The 10890-nt window shown below is 32.5% G+C and overlaps 2 protein-coding genes across 3 annotated transcripts; both read right to left on the reverse strand.

Moving 5' to 3' along the window:
* Positions 1-1369: 1369 nt before the first annotated feature.
* Positions 1370-3605, reverse strand: LOC119828279. Its single transcript, XM_038350392.1, has 4 exons — positions 3428-3605; positions 3078-3328; positions 2666-2820; positions 1370-1868 (listed from the first exon to the last, which is right to left on the reverse strand). Exons 1-4 carry the CDS (start codon positions 3566-3568, stop codon positions 1651-1653), a joined length of 765 nt encoding a protein of 254 aa, XP_038206320.1. The 5' UTR covers positions 3569-3605; the 3' UTR covers positions 1370-1650.
* A 215-nt stretch (positions 3606-3820) lies between these two features.
* On the reverse strand, positions 3821-10620 carry LOC119828277 (stress response protein nst1). Of its 2 annotated transcripts, none has more exons than XM_038350390.1 (5): positions 10220-10620; positions 6554-6962; positions 6024-6162; positions 5467-5621; positions 3821-5365 (listed from the first exon to the last, which is right to left on the reverse strand). In XM_038350390.1, exons 1-5 carry the CDS (start codon positions 10284-10286, stop codon positions 3841-3843), a joined length of 2295 nt encoding a protein of 764 aa, XP_038206318.1. In that variant the 5' UTR covers positions 10287-10620; the 3' UTR covers positions 3821-3840. The 2 variants fall into 2 exon arrangements, with proteins under 2 accessions (XP_038206318.1, XP_038206317.1); XM_038350389.1 differs by having other exon boundaries at positions 6024-6177; positions 10220-10617.
* Between the last annotated feature and the right edge of the window lie 270 nt (positions 10621-10890).

Below are 10890 nucleotides of genomic sequence, written 5' to 3' on the forward strand. Positions count from 1 at the left end.
TTAATATAAAATGTTCTGTACACTCTTATTTCGAAATACCTGAAATGGATTGAGTGAGATCGTTAGAAAAAGAAATAATATATAGCATAAAAATTACGAATTTTTATTGTAAGTTTTTAGAGTAAACTGGGTTAAAGAGAGGAGAATATTTCGATCACTCTAAGTTTTAAAGGTGCCTTTTGGGGGTTGTATGCCAGTTCACATAAAAGACATTCTCAATTATAATATATATTGTTAACGAAACAAATATATTATGAGAACTGGTATAATATTTCTAAATTGGCTCGCTGATATCCACTTGTGGCAAAAATTGTATACAAATTGTCAGAGCCATTACAATGCGGTACATTAATATTGTATTTTATATGTGCATTATCGATGATTCTGATGATTGTTTATTTTGTTTTTAACCCAGTTTTAGAGTCGCGATTGAAAATTTTGACGCTAATAGGAAATATTAATGCTATTACTTTTTTTTTATCTGTAGCAATTCTGTAATACCTTAATCCATCTTATGTCTCATATTAAGTACAATAACAATAGAGAAATAAACTCATATGTAATTTCTATCCTTTAAATTAATATAGATGGTACTTGATGCTTCATTTAAGATATTACGATCATTGATTACATGCTGGTTGTACAAATAAATATTAAAACTTAAGTACATCGCGGCTCTATTTAATATATTTCTTTTTTTTCTTACCTGCTCTAACGGGGTTACTTATAGGAATGTTGCAATAGTTTTAAGGTTAGTCTATCTTTAATAATACTACGAATTTCTTCAGCTTGGACTTCTACAATTTACCATTTTTATTGTTATCCCTCACTGAGTTTATATTAAGAGGTTTAAAATTTTATTTTCCAGTTTATATCTGCTATTCTGTGCTCAGTTTTAATAAACGTGGGTACTTAGGGCCTAAGTTTTATGTAATATAAGCTAAGAATTTGAACGATGTGCTCACATTTTTATTTTGTAATGGGAGAAAATACGAGCTCATCGGAATTGACTTTTTGCTTTCGTATTCTTAGTTTAGTAGATATTGGGTGGCCATCCCAATGCAAACAGAATAATTGGAAGTAGGCAATGTCGTATCATAATAACGTTACTGTTCATAGGTTCTTAACATTGAATGTGTACCTAATATAAATATTTTTTTAAAATCCAATAAAGAGTGATATTGATATAGAGGCGTTTTATTAAACTTGACTTAATTAAACAGACGATATTTATGTTGTTTTTTCGTTTATGTGAGAAGCTAATCGGCACTTATGCAATAAAAAATAAAAAATAATACCTAAGAAGCATAACAAGACCACCATGTTCTAAAATGAACTTTATTAATAATTCAAATTTCAAATAGTACAAAATTTGTATTCAATAAATTGGATCATTATCGACTAGAGATTAATTATATACTAAAAGCGAGTATTTAGTAATACCTTTATTGCTTACAATAATAATATTATTATCATGTAAATGCACAACCTGATTTTGGGGAAAGTAGGAATAGGGTTAAATTGGACGTCTAGTGTATATTAGTGAAGGTATTTTAATTCGGTTGTGAACATTCAATCTAAACTCGAACATCAATATTTAGTTATCTCAAAACAGATTATTACATTTTAACGTGCCATGATAAAGATAATCTAAAGCTCAGAATCACTTTTCGCGCCATGTTTGCCAGCAGCTGGTTTATGATACGTTGGCGCAGCGCTCTTACTGCGGGGCTTGCGGCGGGGGCGGCGACGCAATCGACGCAGCTTGTTAGATTGGACCGGGGCGGCTTGCGCTCGTCGCGGCTTTTGTTCGATTTCCACCTTAATTCGTGCGAACATGTCGTAATTGGTAATTGTGCACATTTTACCTGCAAATGATGTTAGTAAAAATTATATGCAATAACTAAAAATTTCGTTCAAATATATTTTATAGCGTAGTAGGCTTCATCCCGGTTCACCCGGGATATCATTAATGTACTATATACCAATGTAACATTTATGTAAAGATAAATGTAATTATTTATGTAAAGATAAGAATAATTATTTTTCAAATCGGTCTTACAGTTTAGAGTTTGTTGGATGTACACGAAAATACAAATATTTCCTAATAATATATGATGGAAGGTATTTATGTTTGTGAGATCACAATTTTTAAACCATGAAACCGTTATTCTTCGTTAATTTTTATTCTACATGCTACAATAAAAAATGATGAATGTCGAAACATAGGTGTTATAATTTATAATTAATATTTATAACCTTTGCAGGGGAACTACGAGACCTAATGCCTAGAATGACGCAGGTCACGTACATTTTTAATATAATCCCTCGGTTGGTCTCGGATTTCGATTGGCTCTGTCGGTGGACCATACGCACACATGCGTATATATGCTTCAGAAATAAGAATACGCGATTTACTAAAAATCTATCGATTTAAAAAACCTAATAACATGAATCTTCATTAAATAAACTGGAAAATGCTAGCCCTGGATGGATTTATGAAAAAAAAAATGTTTAAAGACTTCACCTCTGTGTAATTTTATATTTATGTAACATCGTCACCTTGAATGTTCTACGTAAGCGAAGCGATACTTTTTGACTTGAAATTAATCTAGCGACCTCCAGCTGTCTTATTTAGCAAAAAGTAGGCAGGTAGCTATATTACCGTTGCAATATTCCTCTCCACATTCTGCACAAGACACAATACGTGTCTCTGTAACTCCTGAACGATTTTTAATTCTTCTAACCATATTATTTTTAACGTTTTCTCTTTTTTCCTTGGCCTTCGTTCTCAACTCTGACTTGCCTAGTTCTATCAACCTGAATGTTTTAATTGGGTATATTAAAACGTTATTATTGTAATTAACTAATACAAAAATATAACATAATTGATACGATACAACTAGCATATGATATCTCAACTAGTTCTTCAGCCACGATAACTCATATTACTAAATAACGTGCTGATTAGATAATAGATCGGGATTTTTGTAAAAACTTGGAAACTGCAGTTATACCTATATGTTAGACACAACTACAACAAGGCATACTGTTTGAATAGTTTATGAGACATTTACCTGTTAAAATATTCTTCATCGAGTTTTGATTTTGGCCGAATAGAAGTAAGCATCCGCCATTCTATCGGTACAGCACACAATTCATCGAACTTTAACCCTTGCATTTCCACTGGTATAGGATCCATAAATGTAAATTGTTTTTCTTCGTAGCCACGAGTTCCTAACTTTTCATAAGCTCGAACTTCTTTTTTCGATGTCCTAGTTTTTTGGTCCTCTTTCCTATCTTTTATTTTTATGTCATCACTTCTCACCTATTAATTATCGTATCAATACAATAATGAGGGGTTTTTTAATGTTTAGACTTGAGTATGAAAACTTAGAATGAGCTTATTTAAGTAATTTTTTGTTACCTTTTCAGGGCGTGTTTTAAAATCCGGCACTTTATCCAAAACAGCTCTATATTCTTCTGCGGTATTTATTATTACTTTAGAAAGGTCTAACATAGGAGCTTCATCTTTCTTTTTATCAAACAAATCGTCTAATTTGGACATCTTTAAAAGAACTTAAGATCTCTTCAGTACTAACTATTACTATGTGTCTCGTAGTATTACGTTTGTATTATTGATTAAACTGTCCTATCCCCTGGAAACCGTTAGATCAATAGAAATAACATTTCTCAATCAACAATACTACTTCATTGTATGATTTGGATTGGTTCGTCGGAATATAATGTATTATTAATATTATATGAACAATATGTACAGTTATTTTGTATAATTTGATATGTATATTTTATATCAGTCGATTACTATACTTTTAATGACTATAATGTTTTTTTGGATATTTCCGTATCAATATTGTATTTGGAATTTCTTTCAATGCTGTCTTCTTGCCATAATTTTCTACTACCATATTTATCATTAATAAATTTTTGAGATAATGTTATCCGCTTTGTCGGCGAAAATTTATTTGTGTTTTTATTATCAATTTTAACTGGTTTAGTTATTTGTGAAAGGGAAATAAATTCGCGCGTATCGTTTTCGTTTTCACATTCATTATTTGTTCTAGATGTATCTGGAGCTGTTTGTTTATTCCTCCAGTAAGATTGACTAAGCGAATTCCGTTGTTTATTAATGCTACTAGACTCGGAAACTTTATCCGACCTCGTTGGTGGGCTCGGGGATCTACTATCGTCACTAGACTGAGATAAATATTGTCTAATTGGGGGCCGATGTTTATGGCGTAATTTTCTCTTTTGTGTATAAAAGGGATCTTTTTCGCTTTGCTTTTTATATTGCGCTTGAGGTCGGTTTGCACCCCATTTTGGACGACTTTCTATATCCTTTTTGTATCTTTCCTCGGACCGCAAACGTCTGTCTTTTTTCATGCTATTTCTATGGTCTTCTTGAGGAGCATTTTCATCAATATTAGAGTAGTCTTTGTCTAAGCATCGTTGTGTTTCATTTAGTAATTCCGACTTATTGATATTTGCGCTTATGCAAGCCTCGTTGTCAGTTTGCGTAGCAACATCTTTTGTTCTTATCTCTCGATATTTACGGGGTGTTAAAATTTTTCCTATGTCTGAATTATCATTTCCGCAGTTAGAGTTAACGGAAACACTATAATAGTTATTATTAAGATTTTGGGGAATTAATACAGCTAATTGTATACTATTTGATTGACCTGTGACAATTTCACCTGATCCAGTAATACCAATAGGTACAATATTATATTGATTATCCGCTAATTTAAGGGGCGGTACATTGTGTATGTATAAATTTACACTTCCATTTGCTACGGACCGTGGTGAATTAAACGTAGAAGTCTGTTGTGAGGAAATGTTATCTTTCTTGTGGCTATGTGCTGAATTAACATTAAACGTTCTACAAGTTTTTGCCGGACTGACTGTTTTTGTTGGACTTATTCTTACAGATTCCAATGAGGCTTTGTCCTCTGCACAAGTTTTATTTTCATTGCATACGTTTAAACTAGCAGCTTGTTTGTGATATAGAAATCTTTTCTCTTTTTCTTGTCTTGCCTTTTTCTCTGCATCCTCGAGGGCTTTTTTTAAAGCGTCCAATTTTCGTTGCTCTAGCCTTTGCTTCTCTTCAGTTTGTCGTTTTTCTTCTTCTAAACGTATTCTGTCTTCTTCTTGTTGTCTTTGAATTCTTAATTCTTCCAATCGTTCTTCTCTTAATTTTTTCTCTCTCTCTTCTTGTTTACGCTTTTCACGTTCTTCCAACTGGTTTAATATTACTGTTTGTAATTCTAGTGCTTTTAACCTTTTAGTTTCTCTTTGGGCCTTTATTTCAGGTTCTATAGGAACATTTTGTCCTCTGAGATAAGATCTGAGATAAGAAATGACAATGTATCAATGAATATATTTAGTTTTAATAATTCGTAATACATCTGTAAATAATAATAAATAAACAAAAGAAAACACAACTACCTTCCTTCATCACTGCCATTATATGACGACTTATCAAAATCTAAACCGGAATGAGTCGAACTTCTTTGGTCTATCACTAACACATCTGAGGCACTTTCAATCATATTTAATCCACGTTCCACCCACGCAGGGGTACCTTTCTTTTGATTTGGCATCTAAAACAAATTAAGATTTTTTCATCATTGCAATTGTAATTTTAAGGATTAAATGAGCTTAAAATTACATAATATATTATTTAGGTTTGATTTTGTTTACCTTTGTATAAAAAAAAACTTATTATATTTGCAAAATAATGTATAGGCAGATAAAACCAAATAAATTAATCATAATGCGCAAGTTGGCGACCATATCGCTCACAAACGAATTATTTCAATACAACAAGGTGAAACAATGAAATTCCACTCAAAAACGAATCGTTATATAAACAAGATTTTATATGCTGTCGTATTATTCAACTAATGTAACGCTAATTTTATAATTTTGTTTGTGGTTTTCAAATGCATATTATTCAATCCTTTTCCGATATTATTAAAGTCACAATGTAAACATTCATATACCTGTGGTAGTCTAGCATTGGGAAGGGTTGGCTCCCATAAACGACCCGTGGCAACACCACGGTCCCCCCACCTCGGCCGCCCTTCATCAGCTCCTGAGCTCCTTGCAGACCAGGCACCTTCCGCCGCGCCTGAACGTTCACTAGATGATTTTTTCCTTAATAAAATGGATATTTAAATATAAACTGGACATAAAAAAGTTTTTAAAGTATTCTATAGTTATACGTACGTAGCTACAAGTATATTTTTTTATAATAAATAAGGTAGGTAGTTTTGCTATATTACTCTACGCGATAGTCGGCTAGAAAACATAGTCAATTTTTATAAACAAACGATGATACGAAACAAAACATAAACGATATGTAAGGGCTAAAGTAATAGAAAAAAGATATTATGCACAAGTGATTTCATATTTAAAAAATTAGTTTACATAACCAAAGGGAGAAAATTGCTTTTTATTTATATACATATAGAACAAAAAGTTTCAAATCTAACTATTTGTTTAAAACGGCATATTATACGTAATAATTTACCTATTATCTTTTCCATCTTGCTGCCACGCGACTACAATATCTGGGTTATGATTATGTACGTCTTGCATGCTTTTGTGTTGGCTTCTTGTGTTCATGTGGTTGACCGTCTCGCTGCCGTAGCCAGACGTATCACCTTCCGCATCCTCGTCATAAAAAGCGAATCTCTTCGCACTGGGAATATTCCTGTTTACTATATCCTTAGATCTCTTATTGTCATCGAGAATTGTTTTGTTCACGTCGATGTGATGAATTGGCGGCAAACTGGGGCTTCTCTGTCTCTGTATAGGCTCTGTGTATTCATAAGCCTGCTTATGGAGTTCAAGTGAACTCGCAAATTGATTCCGTACCGTTAAGCGATTTGTGTATCGCTCACCGGACCCCCAAGGTAGATACAGATGTGACATTTCCTCTAAAACAAATTGGGTTTAATTAAAAAAAGAATTGCTAGTTTGAAGTATAAAATATTTTTTGTTATTTTTAAAACGGGACTAACTGTACCTGCCATGACAGCAAGTGGAATAATAATGAGCCAAGTTTAGTTTTCGGCAACGAAAAAAATATAGGTACAAGATTTTCCCCTTTCTGCGATTACTTGAGGGTTTTTTAGTTTTGTCGATAATCTAAATTGTGAACATGCACGTTTCGAATTATAGCAAAGGCTAAGAATAGTAGTAACGTAATAGTTTATAGCGATTCAGGGATAACTCTGTATAATATTAATTTGGAAGCAATAAGTAGTATTTTTTATTTAATTTATTATTTATACCGCCTATGGTTGCTTGATATGTTGTTGCCTAAATTTTGTATAGGTACGAATTGAGCCTTTATATTTCTGTAGGATCGGTTTAAATATTCCATAAATTAAAATGTCGAGCAGAAATTAAAATATAAGCCTAAGATTATGATATTGGTTTACCCCTTTTTCAAAGTGATTAAGATATGGTATGTACCTAGATAGATTATTGCGTATATAAGGTGTACAAAAAATAATTTACTATTCAATAATCGTCAATAGACAAGCTTACAATTGTTTTATTTCCTGGCAAACAGAATTGACAATGGCTTACTTCCTTTGTCTAACAAAAAATATCATCGAGTGCCTTATTATTCGGTGGTAAGGTAGGTAAAGTTTGGAGCGAATTGTTTAAACTTACGTAAGTCGTATTATAAAATTTTGTAAAAAAAATTAACATAGCTTAATAGTGGCTATATCTATATCTATTTATATCGGCTTTATAGGTAGTTTATCCTTAGCGGAGTACGCCTATAGACAAAACAATTAATAAGTTCTTTAAAATTATTAATCAATGTAGATTTAAATAAAAAGTTTTATTGGTATTATCACATATAAACTATACTAATACCTAGTATTATTATAAACATGTAACATTAGAGGTGTAATGTTTTTTTTATTGAACAAATTATATATCACATAAAACATGGATCCCAGATTCCCAATGTAGCTTTCGCTGTGTTTCAGGAGTCTGTGTCTTCCCGATACAGTACATAAAAGTTCAATTTAAGACACAATCAAATATAATTGCTGTTTTGTAACGAAACTCTTTCGAAACGACTGGACCAAGTTTAATGAATTGTTTTATTAAGTGTAGTACAATTTCTTATAACCCTAATCACAGATAATTACATTATACTATACTACTTGAGGGACAAGAGTTACCTCACTCCTTGCAGAATAACATTTAGCGGCTCAGCTATTCAAATTATTCAACTTAAAGGATTTATCTAGACTGATTTTTATTTGATATAAGGCGGGTGAAATAAATAGGTAATAGACAGATAATTAGATTTTTTTACTTATGATTACAAGATAATGGATTCCAGGGACTCATTGATTATTCGTCATATAGAGGTTTGAGATTTCGAGTAACTTGGATGGCTTATAGCAACGGTAGCAAATCATCTTTCGAGATATAGTTATGGACTTATTCAAGTTCAACTGATAAGTAAACTCAATACGATTGAGTTCACAGCGCATATTTTAATAGAAATAGCAGTGTATAGGCAAGGTATACGTATAATATATTTACGAAATACGATCAATATGGTCAAAGTGCCAGACAGTTCGTCCGCAAGGCTAACATTGAAGGCAATGACCGGCATCAAGATCAATATATTCGGGGATCAATAATTTTGGCTTTTGAAAATTGCTAATGACTTACGAATTTTCCCCATATATCATATTCTTCATTTTGGATTTTTAAAAACAATTGCGTATTTTGCTTGAGGCTTCTCAATATGTGAGATATAGCTCTCAGATAGTTTTGCCTGCGTAATATCATATATCATAAGCTTTCGCCGCGACTTCGCACTCGTTAAATTCTGAGTAGTTTAATAGATGTTATAAATAAGTATAATAATAAAATTAGTGTATATATGTTGTAAATAAGTATAAACCTTACTCTTGAATCACCCTCTCTGTTAAAAAAACATTTGAGATATTGTTTTTTGTGCGTGTGAATTGAACCCAAGATCCCTCCGTTCTAAGCTCACGCGTTAACCACTGTACCAAGGAGGCGGTCGTTCGGTCGATCGGTTTGTTTAATGAAGATAAGACTTTTAAATGATTTAGGGGCCAAAAATTTGGAACGGTAACAACTTTTGAAAGTAATGTTTAATTTGTCACTAATCGGTTAAAAATTGGGTAATTTAGTGTAAGTTAGACTCAAAATAGTCTTGGATTAAATTTTACGTTCGTTACGTAAAGGACTCACCGTACCGTTAACATAATATAACAAAAACACTACGGTCAGTGATTTAAAGCGCATGAGAGCGTTACAATAAAAATATACCATTACTTAGTTATAAATTATCTACTCGCTTACCTACCACAAACATATTGTTAAAAGGCATCTTCTTTTACGTCTTAAATACCGACCTGACTAACATTGTCATATGAGATTTATCGAAATTAAGTTTGTAATTTTTAATATGATATTATTTGCCCTAATAAGTCTGCGTTTATTTTTAACAGGAAAAGGGTATCATTTATCAACATTTTATATTTTTATACCCAAATGAAATATTGACAATATTCGTTTAATATTATTATATAGTTAGGTAATGATTGAATACCTGTATTATATGTTTATCTAAAGTATGTACATGTATTTTATTAAACCGAGTAATAACATAATTTGTTTATAAATACCAAATGCAGTTTATTCAAATGTTTGTAAAAAGATTTCGCATACAAATTGTAGTTTTCACGACAGATTCCTTTCTCCTCATAAAACTGCCAATTTATTGTGTTATATGATACCATTATATTACTAATTTAAATATCAAAGTATAACTTCCTGATGTTAACCAATATAAGATTGAAGAATTACGCAAATGGATCCACAACAACTTTATATATTACATTGAAATAAATAAAATTTAAAAATTATTTTATAAGGTTTCAAATTGAATAAAGTTGAGTAGTTAAGTTTGGTTGCCAGTTTTTAAGGAGTTCCGGATTTAAAATTTTCCAATTAAGTAGACAAATGTTTAAAGTTAAAAAAAAATTTAATTAAAAAAATGAAAGACGAAAACAACTCTCTTGTATGAAACGTTCATTAATTTATTGAAGAAACTGAAATGTCGATTCGATGGTTTACACAGGAAAGCAGGCAGTTCGAGACAAGAGATTGTTCCAGCACTTACCTCTCTCTCGTGCCCACTGCTGTTTCTTCTGCTGGACTAGTGACACCGGCTTGCTAACTGACAGCATCGCACCTCACTATACATTACACTTTCTAATGCCCCGTATTGCACACGTTTCCTCCAACCGCAGCGGAGTTACGGTGCACCGGCTAATGAGCGCTCCCGAGTGCTTTTTAAAAATGGACTCTTGCGCATCGACGGTCGCGCGTCGCGGTTCGCTTCGCGCGTGCATTCATTGTTCGTATCTTCTGGACTGATGCGCTTGCACGATTCAAATAAATATCATTTTACTAAATTAGACTAGTACAATTCTGCGACTAGTAAAATGCAAATGAAGTTTCCGTAGAGCGCCCAGACGGCGCGTCGGTTGGGTAAGGACGTTATGCGTGCAAATACATTTCAGCTCATTGTTTCAGCGTGTCACGTAAATGTGAACGAAAGCCTCGGAAAAGCCGCCAATCGATATGGTAGTCATAGAAACGTTTGTTTCACGTGCTCGAAGGAAGTGTGGCTTTTTTCTCATTTGCATTTAGGCCACCGTGTCTCGCCAGCAAATTGTTATAAAATATTAATTTAACCTACTAACGTAGCGTGTTGTTGGCATTCTCATTCCGAGAGATATATGCACGAACGATACAATAATTATATGAATGTACAGTAGAAACACTTCA

Source organism: Zerene cesonia, chromosome 7 (genome assembly GCF_012273895.1).
Source record: "Zerene cesonia ecotype Mississippi chromosome 7, Zerene_cesonia_1.1, whole genome shotgun sequence".
NCBI classification, from domain to species: domain Eukaryota; kingdom Metazoa; phylum Arthropoda; class Insecta; order Lepidoptera; family Pieridae; genus Zerene; species Zerene cesonia.

Excerpts from the sequence above, each read along its gene's own strand:
- LOC119828279 (XM_038350392.1), bottom strand. The coding sequence starts at position 3,568 with ATGTCCAAATTAGACGATTTGTTTGATAAAAAGAAAGATGAAGCTCCT. Across the intron at positions 3,329-3,427 it reads TTAAAACACGCCCTGAAAAG|GTGAGAAGTGATGACATAAA; the intron begins GTAACAAAAAAT and ends GATAATTAATAG. Across the intron at positions 2,821-3,077 it reads GATGAAGAATATTTTAACAG|GTTGATAGAACTAGGCAAGT; the intron begins GTAAATGTCTCA and ends TAAAACATTCAG.
- LOC119828277 (XM_038350389.1), bottom strand. The coding sequence starts at position 10,286 with ATGCTGTCAGTTAGCAAGCCGGTGTCACTAGTCCAGCAGAAGAAACAG. Across the intron at positions 6,178-6,553 it reads CAAGATGGAAAAGATAATAG|GAAAAAATCATCTAGTGAAC; the intron begins GTAAATTATTAC and ends CATTTTATTAAG. Across the intron at positions 5,366-5,466 it reads AATGGCAGTGATGAAGGAAG|ATCTTATCTCAGAGGACAAA; the intron begins GTAGTTGTGTTT and ends TTCTTATCTCAG.